This window comes from Poecile atricapillus, chromosome 2 (assembly GCF_030490865.1).
Source record: "Poecile atricapillus isolate bPoeAtr1 chromosome 2, bPoeAtr1.hap1, whole genome shotgun sequence".
NCBI classification, from domain to species: Eukaryota; Metazoa; Chordata; class Aves; order Passeriformes; family Paridae; genus Poecile; species Poecile atricapillus.
This window is the reverse complement of record NC_081250.1, coordinates 106,503,005-106,521,442: the sequence shown is the minus strand read 5'-3', so window position 1 is coordinate 106,521,442 and position 18,438 is coordinate 106,503,005. Positions and strand designations below refer to the sequence as shown.

The window sequence follows — 18,438 nt, the reverse complement described above, 5'->3', positions numbered from 1 at the left end:
GTAGACAACAGGCTCAGACACATAAATATCCTGAGGCAAAGAAGCCATGACATAAGGTTAGGTGAGGTATAAACACTTTACAAGTGTAGCAAGGACTGAAATATCCTAGACCATGGCAAAAATCACAAATAGGTGGTTGTGCTATAGAGTGAGCTGTAAAACACTGCGCAGAACACACAGAACAAAACAGCTGGCTGGTACCTTCAGAGTTACTGCTGAACTTAGGGAAAGCAAATAAATTTGACAAATGGACTCAGAAAGGTATCTCACTGAGTGAACTCAGTGCTCTGGAGAGAGGACTGGACACGGCACAGGACCAAGACATATCCAAGAGCCCTCTTTAATCTCACAGACAAGCATCCGTCCTGCTTTACACCTAAGTGACATGCTGACACCATGACACACCTGTAGCAAGGGGGCTGGCAGCTGTCTGCACATCTGCACAACTGAGCAGCACCTGAGTAACCTATTTCAAAGGTGTCTGCAAACAATTGTGAGAAGGGGCCCACAAACACTAAGGAAACGCTACTGCAAGCACATCTGCTGTAATACCACTAGGAACTTGGTGGGACTCAGAATCACAGAAACACAGAATGGGTCAGGTTGGAAAGGACCACAGAGGGTCATCTGGTCCAACCTTCCTGCCCAGGCAGGGTTATCCTAGAGCACAAGGCACAGAATTGTGCCCTGATGAGATCTCCAGTGAGGGAGACTGCACAACCTCTCTGGGCAATCTGTTCCAGTCCAGAGTCACCCACACAAGTGAAGTTCTTCCCCATGTTCAAGTGGAGCTTCGTGTGCATCAGTTTCTGCCTGTTGCCTCTTGTCCCACTGCTTAGAATCACCGAGGAGGGCCTGGCTCCATTCCCTTGACACCCTCCCTTTCGATAGTTACACGCATTGAAGAGGTCCCCTCTCAGTCGACTCTTCATTTCCCTACGGCTCTCAGGTGTCAGCCGCTGACACAACGAGGGCCTCCTCCGCAGTCACTCTGTCCCCACTGGCCCCACGGCACTCGGCGCCGCCTTTGCCCCTTGTTTTTGGCAAAGGACGAGGCTCGGACAACCCACCCGGGCGCCCGGCAGTGCGAGCAGGCTGAGCCACTGGGATATCACCGCAAGAAGAGGAGCCTACGGATTGCCTGCTTCCAACCCCCTTGCCGTGGGCAGGGACACCTCTTACTAGACCAGGTTGCTCAGAGCTCCATCCAGCCTGGTCTTAAACCCTTCCAAGGATGAGGCATCCACAGCTTCTCTGGGCAGCCTGTTCTAGAGCCTCATCCGCTCGCATTAAAGGCTCTTCCTAATGCCTAACCTAAACCTACCCTCTCTCAGTTTGAAGCCATTCCCCTTTGTCCTGCCAATACATGCTCTTGTAAACACCCTCCAGTCCTTAGATACGTGTTTTAATTAATACCGTCTCTGGATTCCTTACTTAACATTCCCGCATGGCAGACGCCCTGGTTCAGCGGGCTGCGCATGCGCACACCACGCCGCTTCCCGCCCTCCCCGTTCTGACTCCCGCCGGAAGATGTCCCGTCCCCGCCGGGGGAGGCAGGGCCGGCGGCGGGCGGGGCGCGGCGCGGCGGGGCGGGCGGGACGGGGCGGTGCCGCGGCGGTGCCCGGCTGTGGGCGGGTTCGGGGCTCGGGCTCGCCGCCTCCGCCAGCGCCGGCACGTCGCTGACACCCTCGGGAGGTAAGCGGCCGCCGGCAGACCAGGATGGTCGGGGGGGGCTGAGGAAGTTGCTCTTCCCCTCCGCACTCCCCCCACCCCACCCATGTCCCGCCGGGTCCCGTCACCTTGGCTGCCCCCCGGGGCCGAGAGCCTGGCGGCTCCTCCCTGGGCCTGCCCGCCGCTGTCGCCGGGGGAGCGGGCCGGCCGTGCCCTGTCGCGAGCGGGAGCCGCGGCGGGCGCCCTGCCTCATCCCGGCACCCCCGCCCTGCCCCCGGCGGCCCTGGCCGCGGGAGATCCCGGCCGGGAGCGGGGTCTCCCCGCCAGGCCCTGCTCCGGAGGGCTGTCACCGCGGGGCGCTGGGGCGGCTGACACAGGGCCACGTTTGGAGGCCTTCCCTTCCCTTCCCTTCCCTTCCCTTCCCTTCCCTTCCCTTCCCTTCCCTTCCCTTCCCTTCCCTTCCCTTCCCTTCCCCTCCCCTCCCCTCCCGTCCCTTCGTCCTGCGTTGTGCCGTAGGGGCTGCCAGGAGCTGCCGTGGCCCTGAGCCGGGACGGCTCAGGTTGGAGATCCCCGCGCCCTATCCAGCTGCTGGGCAACCAGCCTCAGCTCCTGCTCTAAGGACTGGAAGCGCTGCGGCTCGCGTTTCTCCGTTTTCTTCGCTTGTTCTTTTGGGGTTTTTGGGTTTGAGGTTTTTGTTTGCTCCGTTTTGTTTTCGGGTTCTTTTTTCCCCGTACTTCTTGCCCTAAACCTTTGCTCGTGTTCTAGTTTGTTCCTGCACTTCCGTGTCTTCCCTGCTTTCCATAATCCGGCTTTTACTAGAGGGTGACTTCTCCAGGGCAGAGACTGCTAGTTCTGGAATGTCTGGGAAAGACTTTGCTCTGTTGTACAAAGTATTAGTAGGAAAGAAAATACTGTTGAAGAGTTCTGTGGCAGGAGAGTGTATTTTTTTAGTAGCCTGAGAAGGAGTGTCAGCGAGGGAAGTTTCGTACTTTCTGTTTTGGACTTGAAAGTCTTCCCCGAGTGTGCCATGTCACATCTGGAAAAAAAACAAAGAAGGTCCAGGTGTATATGTATACAGTGTGTGTCATGGTATTCTCAGATTCTGAGGGTCGGTGTCTAAGAAACCAAAGACCTGTTCAGCAACAAGGGCTGTTATTTTCAGGATGAGCGACCACACTGCATCTGTGAAGGGTTTTCTGTGACTGGTGGAACCCCATAGGCTTTGTGAGGTGTCATGGAGCTCATGAGCTATTAGAGTGTAGGCACACAAGTTCTCTTACCTGCTCCTTAGGGAAAGATTTGAAAATAGCACCACCAAAAACGCTGTTAGAGATTTCTTCCCTAGGTAAAATTAAAAAAATATACCTCAAATATGCGTTGTTTATTATGTATCTTCTTTAGAGGAGTAGATCAAAAGACAGCACTGATGTCTGGAATCATATAAATCATATAATCATATATGATCATTTCTAATCATATAAAACTTGTCATTTTGTCAAAAAATTTATTAAAATAATAAATAATAAATTTTTTGACAAAATGACAAGTTTTATATGATTAGAAATGCTTTCATAAGTGGGTAAATAAAAATGACGTTAAGGACAATATAAAGTCTAAACAGAAGAAGTATAGTTGTTTCCTTTTTCCTTTTGTATAATGATCAGTTATTCAAAGGAGCTTATAAGTATCTTTCAAATGTCTTTTCAGGGAAAGACATTTATTTATGAATACTAGAAGTCATACTTTAGTTGTAATGAACTGAAAGTGAGTGGTCTGTGTTACACAAGCAGTGACTTGTTCCTGTTTGACCTCAAAAATGTGTCAGATTTAGTGTCAGATCAGGTTTGAAAAGCGATGTCGTTCTATGGAAATCTATAAATAATCTGTAAGTCTGTCAGTGACAAAATTTAGTAGATAATTCTTGATTGAAAAAGGTGATGTGGAAGTTCTGACCACTGAATCTTCCAGTAGACTTACTTTTATAAAGTTATTAGTGAAACTTTATTGAACAATTATTACTTATGTCATAACGCAATACCAGTGTTTTTGAATAAGAGAACTGAAAAGTTTCACAAGTCAGAAATGTATATGAAAAGGATGATGAACCGAATCCGTGAAGATTTTTTTATCAAGAATCTCTATGGGTTTTCAGACTCCTGTGCAGAGTAACTTCTGCATCGTTAACATCATTTCACTTCTCATGAAGACATTGTCTTTAACTGCCCAAGGCAAATGTCTCTAATAATACTACTTTCTAGGCTTTCCATCTCTGATTTGTAGCTTCAGTCATATTGGAAGGAACAGTTGTAGGTGGTTGCTGATGTCTGAAGTTCTGTTGTAACAGCCACAGAACTTGGTTACTGAGTCTAGTGGATTTATTCCCTGTTGATGTGGAGCACAGGATTGACAGCAGTCCCATGTTTTTTGCTGGCTCTGAGAGAGAGCAGCGCACTATTTTCTGGAAAATGCTGAAAGACTGAGAAACTTTTGAATTGTACTTTACTTGACACCTTTCAAAGGGTAAAAGGGTAGTGCTTAAGACAGCAAAGTACCAAAAATTGTTGGGTATGGAAATAAAAAATAAAATTTGTCCCTTGTTCATTGTTTGGTTGTTGGTTTATTTTTTTTTTAGCTCCCTATGAATGAAACTTTAAAGCTAAGCATTGTTTGAAGGGATGGAAGAGGGTGGGAATTCAGAGTCTTGAGTAGGAAGTATGAAGTGTTTACTGCATGAACGTTTTCTGTTCTTCATAGGTGGCATGAAACATCCTGTTTGTAAGCATATGCATAAGGAATGCTCTTGTCACACCTTGATAAGTTACTTTGGCCTGAACATCGATTGCCTCTTGTAAAAACCTGTAAGTAAAATGAGTGTTATTTGATTTGAGATTGCTTTAATGATTTGCTTTCTGATCACAGCATGATCTGGCTGTAAAAGGAAAAGTGAATATACAAAAGTGAAAAGTTATGATATTTGACAGAGTCTAAAAGCTGAGTCGCTTGCTTTTTTTCAGAAATGGCAGCTCAGAAAAGGAAGTCTACGTTAGTAGAGCCTTCTGCTAAACGACCAAAGCTGGACAAGAACAGCAAACCATCTTTGTCAAAGAAGGAAAAAGAGGTGTCGGATACAAAACATGGCTCAAATAAATCAAAGCCCAATCAGTGTGCAGTGCAGGAGAAAACTGTACTCAAAACCTCTGTCAAACCAAACAGGTCAGTGAAAAAAAAAGCAACATCATTCTACATTATCTTAATAGAGTACATTAATGCAGAAGCAGTGTAAGCAGGGGGAATCTGAGTTAAAGATGCAGCTAGATAGTTAAATAGTGCTAGAAGGGAGGTCAGATTTAAATTGTTATGTATGGTGTCTGCTACATGATTTTTCTCTGGAACCATGTAAGTGCCTCATCTAGCAATCTAGAAAGACCTCCTTCAATAAGATTTCTGAAACAAGAATAATTCTAGTATTATCTAAGTATATATGTATATATATACTTCATTTGAAAGTCACAAGTGTCAGTGATTAAAAACCGCTAGAGATGTTACAAAGCATTCATCTAGGGTTCATAGCTGAGTCTTGACATGCATAAAAAACATTAAATACCACAGAGTAACTAGGTGGAAGGGAACACCTTTTTGGAATAATTCTAGAGCAAATTCTTCCAAAAATATTAAGAGTATAAGATCTAGTGTTTTAAAAAAGAAAAGAAAGAGGCAGAGGAGGAATGAAAAGTATCTTATGACAGATTCTACTTTCTGGATGCTGAAAAAAATACTGTTTGACTCTTCCAGTGATAACAGCAATGAACCTGAAGTAGGAACACGCATGACTACACGATCATCAGCACTCAACTCAAATAATAAAACGATACCTGGCAAAACAGTCCAACAGCAGCAGCCTAAATCTGCAAAAAATAAGGAGGTATGCCAGAAAAAATCTGTGCAAGAAATTCCTAAATCAAAATGCTTAATTGCGCCAAATGAAGCAGTAATGAGGAGATCACAGAGACTGCAGCAGTTAACACATGTGCATGTTCCAGCAAGATCCCTGCGCAGCAGAGAAGTTAAAGAAGAAAAAGTTTCTGAAGTTAAGCACAGTAGCCAGGCAAAAAAGCAGGCTCGTGGTGTTGCAGTAAAACCACTGAAATCTGCTGGAGGGAAAACAGAACAGAAAAACACAAAGATAAAGCCAAACTATAAAAATGAGGATAAAGATGTAGATACTTCACGTGTAGAAGTGACCAGCTCTCTGAAAGAGAAAAAGTGTAAAGCAGACAATAAAAAGGATAATTCCAGTAGCTGTCAACACAATCTTCAAGGATCCTCATCAGGTCCTGAGGAGAATCTTGAGGAAGTCAAGAAAGACCAGACGGGCCCTGTATCTCCTAATTCTAGCAACACAAAGAAAACGGAAACCAATTCTCTTAAGCCAAATTCTACAGCATCTAAGGAAAAGCAGCAAACACACCAGAACATAAAACCCAGTACAAAACCAAAAAATAATTCACAGCCATCTGTAAGTGAGACAAATGTGGCTGATCAACCAGAGAACGATGCAAAATTGAAAAGGGTGAGCATCCTTGAACTTTGTGAAGAAATTGCAGGTGAAATTGAGTCAGATACAGTAGAAGTGAAAAAAGATTCCCCTAACGCAGAGGATAGCAAAGCAGAAGAAAAGCATGATGACACACAGTTACAGCAAAGTGAAATGCTTACTCAGAAAGAACCCAGTCAAAGTACTCAGTGCAAACGGTTTTTCCCTAGCAAAAAAGCAATGCCTGTCAAATGCACTCTGAATGGTAGAAATAACTCCTCAAATAAAAACTCTAAATGGACCAAAATTAAATTGCTGAAAGCTAGTAATGTGAAGCAAAGTAACTCAAATTCTCCAAATGTCCCTAAGCTTCCTTTTTTAAAAGATTTCCCTGAAGTTTCAGAGGCAAGTCAAATGGCGGCAGAAGCAGAGCTTTCAAAGGCACAAGGCAAGCTGTCAACAAGACTTTTTGAGAATGAAAGTACAACTTGTGTGCAGGAGAAATCAGATCCATCATCTGAAAGAGCTGAAGCTAAAGAAGTGACATTAGAAACAAAACAGCCCACAAGGAAAGGTGCAGAAAATGGTCTGTTGCCTAACTTGACAAAACATTTATGTGAGCCAAGACTAGATGAGGTAAGTTATTTTAATTATGGTCTATAGTGGGAGGGTGTTCTAAATGTGTTCTATTTTCTGAGAATCCTATGCTCAGAATTGTTTTAACAACTACTTTCTTTTACAGTAACTTAAAATTTTCAAATGTATTAGTGATTTACTGCTGTGTTTGTCATAGATGGGTGAAAAATTAATTGATTCCACCCTCCTAGATTCCATTGTCAACTAAATGTTGATCATTAAAATTTTGTGCTGGGGCCAAAGGTTGTATGGATTCATATGGGCATTTCTTCATGGCTTCAGCTTCTGCAGCTGTTTTGTTTTGCAAAGGTGTTTTAGGAGAACACTTGTTTTCCTCTCATTTCCTTATCTGAGTGAGTTTCTACTAGAATTTAAAGGACAACTGTGTTCTATAGAAAATATTTTGCAAGCTTATATATAAAATGAAAAAGAATTTTTTCAAAATTAATACCCCAAATTTCAATATGGACTAGCTAATCAGTTTTATTTTGTCTGCTTAAATTAACATAAAACTGATGCTGTGTTCAGAATGTTAATACTTAGTTCAGTGTGTGCTTTTGTTAATAGTTTAAAGGCACTGAATAATTTGGACATTTTTTTAATTTAATGTTTTCTGTTTTGCTTAGAACTTTAGATTACATTTGGAATCAAGTCCAGAAAGTTCTCCAGTAAAGTGTGTTACAGCTCCTAGACCACCAAAACAATTTAAAAAAGAACCCAGAGAAAGTGAACCTCAAGGTAACTGTCTACTATTGATTTCTCCACTTGGTTTGATCAGTTCTGTGGGAAGGATAAGTCTCCCTTTAAGAGGAATGTTTCAGCTGGCACAGACCTTAAACTTGGGGAGTTGGAGCTGTTGACCAGGGGGTTTTGTATTGCTTGGTATCACACCCAGGGCCACTTGAGTAGCACAGAAATTTATTTTTTTTTTCCTCTGGGCTGGGGAGTGGGAAAGAAGGGAAATGCATGTAATTCCATGTAATAAAGCAGTAAAACTTCCATGTTTCAGTTGGCTTCTCCTCTTGGCTTGGTTTTGGTTAATTTTCTGCCCTTTTTCCTTTGGATAAGTATCTGCATTTCTTTCATCTAAATTTTCTGCTTGATCTTAAGCAAATTATTAATTGAGTAATGACTCTCCTGTTTTTATTTCATAGTCTTCATTTATCAGTATGCGAATGCAGTTTGTCAAAGCTTATGATGAATGTGATATGACTATTTTGACTAGGAAATACTGTCAGTGGATCACTAACTTGTCTCTTCATTATTTTTTTTTTTTCTGTTTTAAATGGTGAGGGGTTTGTTCTGGGGTTTTCATGTATTTTTTTAGTCTGAAACTTAGTTCAAGTGCACTGTTTTATTATTTAGCTTTACTAAATAGTTGGAGTTCTTTTCCTGCCATTGTAGGATACTTTTGAAGGGTAACTTCTCTTAATTTCCATTACAGAATTGAAAAAAAAAAAATTCTTACTTTTGCTGGTTTTGATTGTTTCTTTTCTTTAAGTGTTGTAGAACATTCCTCAGATAGGGGCATACTGTACATTTATGATTCTAATAAAATACAGACAGCTACTTATATGTGTGTCAGTATAAATATATTTAAACTCCTATGTAGTTTACTGCTGGCCTTGTTTAGTTTCTGGCAAACTGTTCTGCAGAACTGCTGTCAAAATGTTGGAGAAAAAGGCTTTTTTTTTTTTTTTAAGTATACTTGGAGAAACATGTGACTACCGTCTCAAACTTGAATTTTTTTTTTTATTGGCCATGAACAGATTGCAAAATTGTTTGAAATATGTTTTTTGAAAATCATTGTTTCTGTAACTCAAAGGTCCTTTGCAACTAAAAACTTTATAATGAAGTTGTAATCTCTGATTAATTGTAGATTTGGCTCCCACACAGTTGATGCAAACTTCACTTACAAGTCAAACTTCTGCATCTGAGAACAGGTATAGTATTTCATAAATTATGAAACGACAGTAATACTGTATAGAAAGAGTTATGAGAGAATTTATTATAAACCAGTTGTCTCCCAGCCTCAGTTTTCAGTTTCAAATAAGTGACTTGTCCTTTGTAAAAACAGACTTTCATTTTATCCCATTGTTAGGGGATATTTCTGCTTTGCTAAGAAAATGATTAAGATATTTGTAACTGCACGTTTATTTCAAAAAATATTATTTAACAGAATTGGAAAAACATTTATACTGGTCTCTTCCTCAAATCAGATGAGAACCAGAGAGTAGGGGAAGGATTTGCCACATGATTTTCATGTACTGAATTATTTCACTTATATCTGGAGGAGTTTTTTTTTCCTTCTGGTCCTAGGAGAGTTCTGTACATGTGAATTCTTTTTAGGTGGGGAGGAGGGGATTTAATTTGGAATTTTGTGATTGCTGTGAAATGAAGGTGTCAGCAGCCATATTAGAAAGAAAGAGTTGTTAGTATTAAGTTTGTCTTACAGTACAAGTTTGCATTTTAGCTTTGATCACGTTGACTGTTACATTTCTGACATACGCTGTGGTTTTAGACAGTTACAAGCTAAAGACAGAAATTTCTTTGTACCTTAATACCTTGAGCAGCAGCAGTGGACAGTATGCTGTTACTGTTTTCTGTATTCATAATGGGGACAAGAAGAAATGTTTCAGGTAATTCTCAGTACATCCCTCTGAGGCCAGATTAACAATTCTCATTAACCAACCTTTTTGTAAATGTTGAAAAACACTACTGCTATGAAACTTCACAGAAGATAGGTAAGGTAGATGCAAACTAGTTAAATGAGTGGTTTAAAATGTACTGATAAGCACTGCAGTAACTTTGATTTATTATATTTTTATTCTCAACTGCCAAACAGGTTTATGGTATCTACTTAAATTTATTACCTGAACAAGCTCATATTACTTGTCTATTATCTGGATATATGTTTTAATTCTGAGACCTTTCTTACCCTGCTTTCTATGTGATATCCAAGAATTAAGTCATTTTTTCTGTGATACTCCTGCCGTAACATAGAATATCTGTTATCTGTGTTCATATCTACAGTGTGTCTCTCTTTAGGGCTTTGTAGGACAAGGCTGCAGCAGGAAAAGGCAAACCTCGAAGTAGCTACATAAGGCAAATTTTAGGGCACGTGAAGGGAATAAAAAAAATACCCCTGATTTAGCACAAAAATGCTGTATTAAAAATGTCTGGTGAGAGTTAATATATTAAAAAGCTCACTGGATTAACCTGCTGCTTGTGCTACAGGAGGTGCCACAATTAAGTTTGATCAGAAACAGAAAAATGTGTTAATACCTAGTTGAAGTATATGTATTTTTGTGTGTGTTTTGCTTTGGCAATCTCCACAAGTTTTATCCAAAACTGGAGTGAATGTCATTTTTTTTCCCCTGAATATAGGAGCAAGTTCATAGAGTGATTTTGGTGATAGTTTATTATATTGTATTTTCCAGTGTTTTTTCAGCTGTGACGAAGGGAGGTTTAAACTGAGTAAGATTGCAGTGATACTGCTGCTTTTATTCCTTGCGTCTTCCTTCCTTCACTGCCACATGTTAGAAGAGAATAAATTTTAATTGTAGAGATTTGACATATGACTTAGATTTGTGAGAATATATTTACATGGTGTGCTTTAGCAGCCTGATGTATGATACCTTAATCTTACTTTGGAAATACGTAGCATTAGGCACCATCAGTCATGCTCTGAAAGTGCCTCTTATAAATGGTGGTGTTAATGGTTGAGACTAGCCCATCCACTTGATCATTTTTTCTTTCCATAAACAAAAAAAATTCTTGTAATTAGGCTAGTTACAAAGTGGTTTTTTGATTAATTCTTTCATTTCCTTATTTTTCCAGTTGTATTGCGCGTTAAAATATACTGGACTGGGTTTTATGTAATTAATTTGGATTTGCATATTGGTAAAGTTTGTACTAATCACAACGTTTTGAGTATCTGGAATGACGTGTATAAGCAGTTCCATTTTTAACATGAAATATATTTGTATTTCAAGGGCTCCATTGTCAAATCCTTCATTAGCATCAAAATGCAGTAACTTGCCATCATCTGAGGAACATATTCAGAAGCTAAAAGAAGCAGGAAAAGATGGTGATAAGCAGCTGATCACAGTAAGTAATACCCTTTTAGTAAGGCTTATAGCTTCTTGAAGAAATTCTCTGCATTTGCAGTGCTGTGTTTTAACGAACTTGTCTAAAAATCATTACTTATACACACTACTTAGCACCATTGTAAATTACTTGTAAAAGCAGAACCTGTACTAGGTTGCCATTGAGTGTTGATGGGAAAATGGTGTCAGCAAGCCTTACTGTTTAATGTTTCTTTTTAAAATAAATTCTGCAATTTTTAAATAGAATGGTTATTCTTTGGAAATGGGGAGAGTGAATGTGCATTTACTTATGTGTAAAGTCTCAATTTCTTAAAATTTTAGAATTACAGAGGGAGGTGCATTTGGTAGATTGTGCAGAATTAAAATCATAAGATTTGTTCCTTCATTGTTAAAGTGTCCATTGTTCTGAGACCAACTGAAAGATCTCCCAGTGCATGCACTTATTTTTTACCATAACACTTAAGCAGCAGTACCAGTTGAGTTATTTATTCTTACCCTTTTGGCTATTAGCTACAAAATACAGGTAACAAGAAAATGCAAAATGAGAAGGGAGTGACACAGTTGTTTTGTTGTCTTGTAGAATCACACAGCTTGATTGTGAGACAGGTGGAATTTTCGTTTGTGTTTTGTTTGTGTTTTCAGTAATGGCACATGTCAGATAATTCTTGAGAAATGAAAGCTAGAGAGGGAGAGGAACCCAGGCCATCAGGAAGGAAGGAGTTTTCTTATGAAATTATATCTCTAGCATAGAAAATTGGAGGTGTTACTAAGTTGTTATTTTTTTCCTGTAATACATGGATTATACATGTGAAAATATTAACTGAAATAGAACCAAATGAGTTCTGAACACTCTGTTACACCATACTGAAATATTTTAAAATCAGAGCTTCTAAGAACTAAAGTGATAAATATATCCTCCAGTTGTCTGAAGTTATACATATCTAGGCCTGTGAATGCCCAGCCACAGCCGAACTGCGTCTAGCATTTAAGAAGTATTTCAGTTACTGCCTCTTTGAAATCCATTTTACCAACAGAATTAAAATGAATGATTAAATATCGTAACTATATTAAAAGGACTATACAAATATACCTTTTCATTTCTGTGAAACTAACTTAATTTTTACTCATACAGTAACAGAACTTGGCTGAAAAGTTGCTGGGATCTTTGACAAGAAGAAATACTTCCTGCTTGGCTACTGAAGAGGGCTTGTGTAGCTCTCTGCAGTGTTTATTATACAAAGAGATTTTTTGCAAGTTACTGATTATGCTGGTAGTATCCTTGTATTCAGCTAGAATTAGGAGAGTAATCTTTTCTTCAGGTATACAACAATAAAAGTTTTTTTACCAAGCAAAATTTTAAAGAAAGGTTCATTGACGAAGAACAGTGGGAAAATGAGGAAGAATGGGAGAATCTTAGTTTGTTGTTTTCTGTGGGTATTTCTGGAAAATGCAAGTGGATATTTAATTTCTAAATGTGAAAGTAACAGCTTCACAATGTCTTTTATATTTCAGCACTTCATACAGATCTAATTCGCTCTGATTTCATTGAGTTCAGAGTAGGCTTTTTATTATGTGGAAAGGGCATTTTAATGATGCCTGTACTTCACTTTACCAAGACAACATTTTAGGTAGGGTATTGGTCTGTTATTCTTTTACTTTGGGTAAGACTGCTCTTCTGTCAAAACATGTAGAGGAACCCAAATACTAGTTAAGCTGCTTTGTAAAATACTGTCCTTGACCTTGGTTACAGTGGAGATGAGACACAGTTATATTTAGAATAGTTTGTGCCAACTTCTAGAGGTGAAAGGTGGCTAAATTGACTTCTAAATTACTAGGCTTTTCTCCTGCAAATACTCAAAAGATTTGAGCTTAAATGCATATAGTAAAATAAGGTACTTTTTGTAATTAGTAGTTTTACTTGCAAAACCACAGTGAGTTTTTAAAAGGTGGATGGGTGGGCTTATTTTTCTATTATTAGTAGTAATTATTTTCAAAGGAGTTTATATAGTTCCATAATGATCCTGTGAGAACAGAGAAATTAGTAATATGGTTTAAAAATTGCTGAGGTTGAAATTTCTCCTGTATGGAGAGCAGTCTCACTACACAAGGTCAAACCACTTAAATTAGCATTTGTAGTATCTAAAAAATTACAGTTAATAGCTGGAAATAATTTTTATTTCAAGTTTCTGGCATGTTGTATTAAGAAAAGCAGTTTCATTATTCTTTACCTTAAGTGAAGTTGGGAAGTCATGCTTTTATTCTTAGCAAGAGACATTTAATTAGTGTTTTGTTACACTTTAAAAAAAAAACTAAATTCCTGAAAGATGCAATTTTGGGCTCTCCAGTGTGAGGTCTGATTCTTCTAGAGATGTGTCGAGCCAGTCCACCTTAATGTATGTACAGAATCCTTTTTTCATTTTACAACCAAAGCTGAAAAAGTAATTATTTATTTGACTAGTCACATAATGCAAAATCTTTATTTTGCTGCTTGTTTGCTACGGAGTTTTCCTAGTCTTTTATATGTAAGTTTGACACTTTTAGATTTTTTTGTGGTATTTGAAGCTTGGAGTCTGGAATATTACAGTATTGTCTGTGTATTCTAACGTCTTTGGTCCCTGAGCTGTATTTAGAGAGGTGTTTTGGTAAAACTGGGCTTTGTTTTTCACAATATGCTTTGTGTTTTTTATATTAAATCCTTAAAGATGTATCTTGGCTTCCTTCTCCCGTATGATTGCTATAATTATATTAATTTTCTTTTTCTCTTAAATAGTATAATCTTTTAACAAGCTTTAAGGCATTTGACTAACTGAAGTAAAATAACACAAATTCTGTTTGTAGAAGAAATACTTAGTAGCTGCATTTTCACTGTTCTCTTTCCTGGTACACATCATGCTGTTATCTGGGCAGCTTTCAAACATAAAATTATCTTCATTTTGTAGAAGTGCATCGAAGTCAGACGATGGCTTATTTCTGTTCGGATTTGCTTGCTGTCACACATCTTAAAAAGCAAGTCTCTTCAGAGTGTAGAACTTCAGCTGAGGACAGCAAAGCATCTAATGCTCCAAGACACTTCATGAAACAAACAGTGCCAGCAAACAGTGATGTTTGAAGTGATATGCAGAGACTTAGGTTCAGACTTAAGAGAGAGTAGGCTTTCTTTTTCAGGGCAAAGAAATTAAGATCGAGGCTAAAAATTCATTACATTCCAATCTGTGACTTGGGGTTTGATGGAATCGTCTGTTCTGAATATTTGTGAACTGCCCCCTCTTAACACTTCATTTACATCTTCAGTTGGTAGGCTGTCAGGTTACATGGAGCTCCATAGGAAGCTTTGTAAAATAATGCACTAAAATTGTTATTTACTTTTCAATTGCTTGAATGTGATTTGCAAGTAAGAGAACTTGAATATGAAATCTTCTGTTTCTTTTAAATTCTGAAATGGAAAGAAAGACAAATGCACAAATCATGTGTTCTCAGTTTTCATCAAATGAGATATGCTGTACAACCAAGACAAGGAAAGTCAGTTGTTTCTTTCTTGTAAAAATTCTGCTTGCCTGTCAGACCTAGGACAAAATTTCGACCATAAAAATAAGAATTGATAAAAGCATTAATGCTACAAAGAAATCTTCTAAATAATTAGCTATGAAGGACAGGGATACTTATTCCATTTTGAGATTTGTTCCTTTGAATTGACTAGTATTTTGAAAATAAGTCCTCAGTTTTAGGAAAGTAAAAAAAATGCATGTAAAATGAATGAACAGTGAAAACAAATCACTAAAGTGATAGAAGGATAGTTTTGAGTTATGGAGACTTTTTTGCCTTTCTAGAGCTCTGAGTTAATGCTTGGATGTCAGCAAGTGTGATTAAATGTAGGTGATCGTTAAAAGTATCAGCAAGTGTGTGGATCAGGTTTGCTTGATGGAAGGTGCTTTTGATTCTGTGGTTTGAGTTGGTGCTATGTGTGTGGATGTGATGTGCATGCTAATCCGGTTTACACATTTGGATATCATGCTTGAATTTTTCCTTACATGTATTTTGATTAAAATTGAACATAGTTTCCTGCTTGACTGACATAGGTTATATGTGAAATAAGTATTTTTCTTTAAGATGAAAACACAGCCCTTAGTGGACATAATAAGTGTAAGAGTAATTTCTTATGAGAAGAATTTGTAAAGAAACTTTGATAGCAATCATTTAAAGTTGCTATTTTCTTCCTTAAACGTGTGTAGTCTGGTTAGGCAATTTCTCTGAAGATTCAGAGAATGGCTTTTAGGCAATCTTTCATTGTTCTCATTAGTTAAGTACTGCCTCTCTCCTGTCCTGTAAGGCCACTGAGAATGAGACAGTAACTACTTCGTAAGCATAAGGGAGGAGTTTGGTAGTTGAGAGCAGTTGTTTTTCCTTCCACACAAACGGTGCCCTTTGGGATAGCTCTGTTCTTACAGGGATGGTATTCTTTCTTATTATCAGTTCTTCCCATTTCTTCTTCTCTGCAGCAACCCAGCTTTGTCTTGCAAATTCAGGTGGGTTGTACTTGGTGTCCTTTGTCCTGAAGGGAGGTGAAAATTTTTTGTAACATTAGCTGGGAGCTGGTCCAGGAATTCAGGCACGAAGGCCACTAGCGAACAGTGTGCTGTAGGTTAACCCTGGTAGGCAGCTAAGCACCATGCAGCTGCTCCCTCATTGTCCCCAAGAAGCATGGAAGAGAACAGTTTCTCAGGTAAAGCAAAAGCTGTGCGTGCAAGCAAAGCAAAATTAGGAATTCATTCAATGTTGTTCATTGGCTTGCAGATGTTCAGTCTTCTCTGGGAAAAAAGGACTTCATCCTGTGTAACAATTGGGAAGACAAATGCCATTAACTCCAAACATCCTCCCCTTCCTCCCTCTTTTCCCAGCTCTTACTGCTTAGCAGGATGCCATATGGCATGGGATACCTCTCTGGTCAGGTGGGATCTGCTGGTCCTGGCTCTGTCACCTCCCAGCTTCTTGGCACCCCCATCCTCCTCACTGGCACAGCAGTGTGAGAAACAGAAAAGGCCTTGAACGCTTTGTAAGCACTGTGCAGCAATGGCTAAAACATCCCTGTGTTATCAGCCCTGTTTTGGGCACAGATCTAATACACAGTGCCATAGCAGCTGCTGTGAAGGAAATTAACCTTATCCAATCCAAAACCTGTGCTTATGAGAGCATTTTCTGTAATATTCCTGCTTAATACTTGCATATGAGTTCAGGATGGATTACCTGTCCATCGTAAATATTGTGCAGATTTATTTTCTTACTTTGTATTGCTTTTTGTATTGCTTTAGCCAATGACCTATTATTTATTATTATAAAGATATAATTTCATGATGGATAAAGACCCACCATTTTAATTTTTCAAATATGTTAAGTAAAATCAGATACATCGAGGCTTTGAAAGTTTCAAGTTGATTTATATCTTTTGTTAAAATAGCTTTTCAGGTAGGTGGGCACTGGTGATGGGTTGGGTTTTTTTGTTCTTTCTTGTTTGGTTGGGGTTTTTTTGTTCAAAATGAAGACTAGATTTTATTCTGAGTTGGGACATGTCTTCTGATCCTCCTGATCAGCAACAAGATCTATCCGTCAGTTTCAGTCTTGAATGCATCTTTCACTGAAATAACATTCTTTGACCTTTTAATTTTCTGGGGAGTGCCCCAAAATCTTTATGTTGTTTCTTCCTTCTTATATTTCCTTTCCAGCCTGCACATTTCTCTGGCTGGGACTTATTCTTTGTTCTGTGAAAAGGATAGAGGAAAAGGGGAAAAAGCAATTTTCCTCTAACTAATACTAGGTAATCAAGAAGGAGGTGACCTAATCTGTGACTGAAGAGAAAGAAACGAAGGAAAAAAAAAAAGCGCCCTTTTTCATCTCCTACAGAGGCACCAAATGCCTTTTTTGCTTGCAGGGTTCCTTATTGCACATATGGAGGATCAGCAGTCATGCACCTTCTCAAAGAAGATATTGGTAAGACTTTTCTTTCTGTCTCACACAGAATTAAGAAACTCTTACGAAGTTAAGGCAGTATTGTCCCAATGTTCAATTAGAGATAGCCTTGAAACAGTGGATATACTCTACTTCAGGATTGCCTTAGGTGATGGAATGCTTAGTTGCCATCTTCGTGTGCAAACTTGCTTAGGAAATAAAAGTATTTTTTCTCTTTACTGTTAATGTTTATAAAACTGAAATGTAAACAGAGTAACATTTTTCCTGCCTGAAACCCCACATTTTCCTGAATATAGTTCTTCTGAAAAACGTTAAGTTTTGAGAGTCAAACCTCTTGAATCTTTTTCTGGTTGTGACAAGTCAGCACTTTATTTTTCAGTATCTGATGCTTGCTGAGAAGATTTCCACTTCAAATCCCAGTTATATTTACTCTCACACATAGTACAGAAGGTGCACCTAGGTTGTTGTGGTTTGCGGGTATTTTTTATTTCTGGTTTTGTTTGGATTTTTGGTTTGGGTTTATTTTGGTTTGGGGTTGTTTTGGTTTTTTTTTGTAGTTGTTTCATTTTGTTGTTTGGTTGTTGTCGATCTCTTCCCATTAGGAAGGTCTGGCAAGCTTTAATGCTGTATTATGATTTGGGAGCACTTTTTTCCTCTGGATGCCTGCCCTTTCCACTCCTGCTTATGCAATGACATCACTTTAAAAATAGTCAGATCCTGTAGATGTTTTGTTGAAGTACAAACATTTATTCGTCATAATTCCTGACTTTATTTTGCATGTCTTTTTTTGTTGTCACAGTCTGTGTTGGATTTTAAAGCTCCTGCATTTAATTTTTGCCTGAAGCATTATATCCTATGCTGTGTCTTTAAAATAGTACTTTGGTTATACAAAAATCTTCTTCCTTGTTTTCAGAAGACTGTAAAATATTTCCTAAAGGCTATAGTCCATGTTTATCAGGGCTACAGAGTTCAAAAGATTGCTTTAGATACTACAATGTGCTTTTTTTGATAATTCATGAAACAGGGCTTTCGTATTAACCTCTGTGGGTAGCCCATTGATACAACTGAATGTGTTTAGAGTAGTAATATCAATGAAATCCTTAAAAAACAAAATTCAAAAAAAAAATCTCTCCCCAAAACTCAGACATTGATACCAGCAACGTCTAAGAAATGCTGGCTGTAAAATGCAATATGGCAGTACTATTCCAGGGAACTAATCTGTTCCCAGAAACTTGGAAAACAGCATTTGTATTTACAAGGTAAGATAGGAGCCAGACAACTTTGAGGATATCCTTGCCTTGTGTTTTCTGATGACTTCCTGCATAAGTAGCATTTTTTTGGCTTGAGATTTTTGATAGTAAGCTTACAGGTTAGTTTAATAGTCTTGATGATTTGAACAGAAATTGTCATGAGGCTTAATGCAGTACCAATACTTAAGACTGGCTTTATGGAGCTGATTTTCTAATGTAAGTAGTGGGGGTTTTTGTTGACGTATATTCCAAGCATCAAAGTACATTTCCTTTTCAC

General features: G+C 38.7%; 1 protein-coding gene across 2 annotated transcripts in view; it reads left to right on the top strand.

Annotated features, from left to right (window-relative positions):
* Positions 1-1,599: 1,599 nt before the first annotated feature.
* ESCO1 (establishment of sister chromatid cohesion N-acetyltransferase 1) overlaps positions 1,600-18,438 on the top strand; it is a 33,088-nt gene continuing 16,249 nt past the window's right edge. For both annotated transcript variants that reach the window (XR_009276806.1, XM_058830996.1), the window contains exons 1-7: positions 1,600-1,695; positions 4,426-4,529; positions 4,686-4,884; positions 5,464-6,841; positions 7,468-7,579; positions 8,721-8,784; positions 10,837-10,951. Coding sequence is in view for 1 of the 2 variants with exons in the window: in XM_058830996.1 (XP_058686979.1) it covers positions 4,688-4,884; positions 5,464-6,841; positions 7,468-7,579; positions 8,721-8,784; positions 10,837-10,951 (1,866 nt within the window). In the remaining variant the exon portion in view is untranslated. The remainder of the gene's footprint in view (positions 1,696-4,425; positions 4,530-4,685; positions 4,885-5,463; positions 6,842-7,467; positions 7,580-8,720; positions 8,785-10,836; positions 10,952-18,438) is intronic.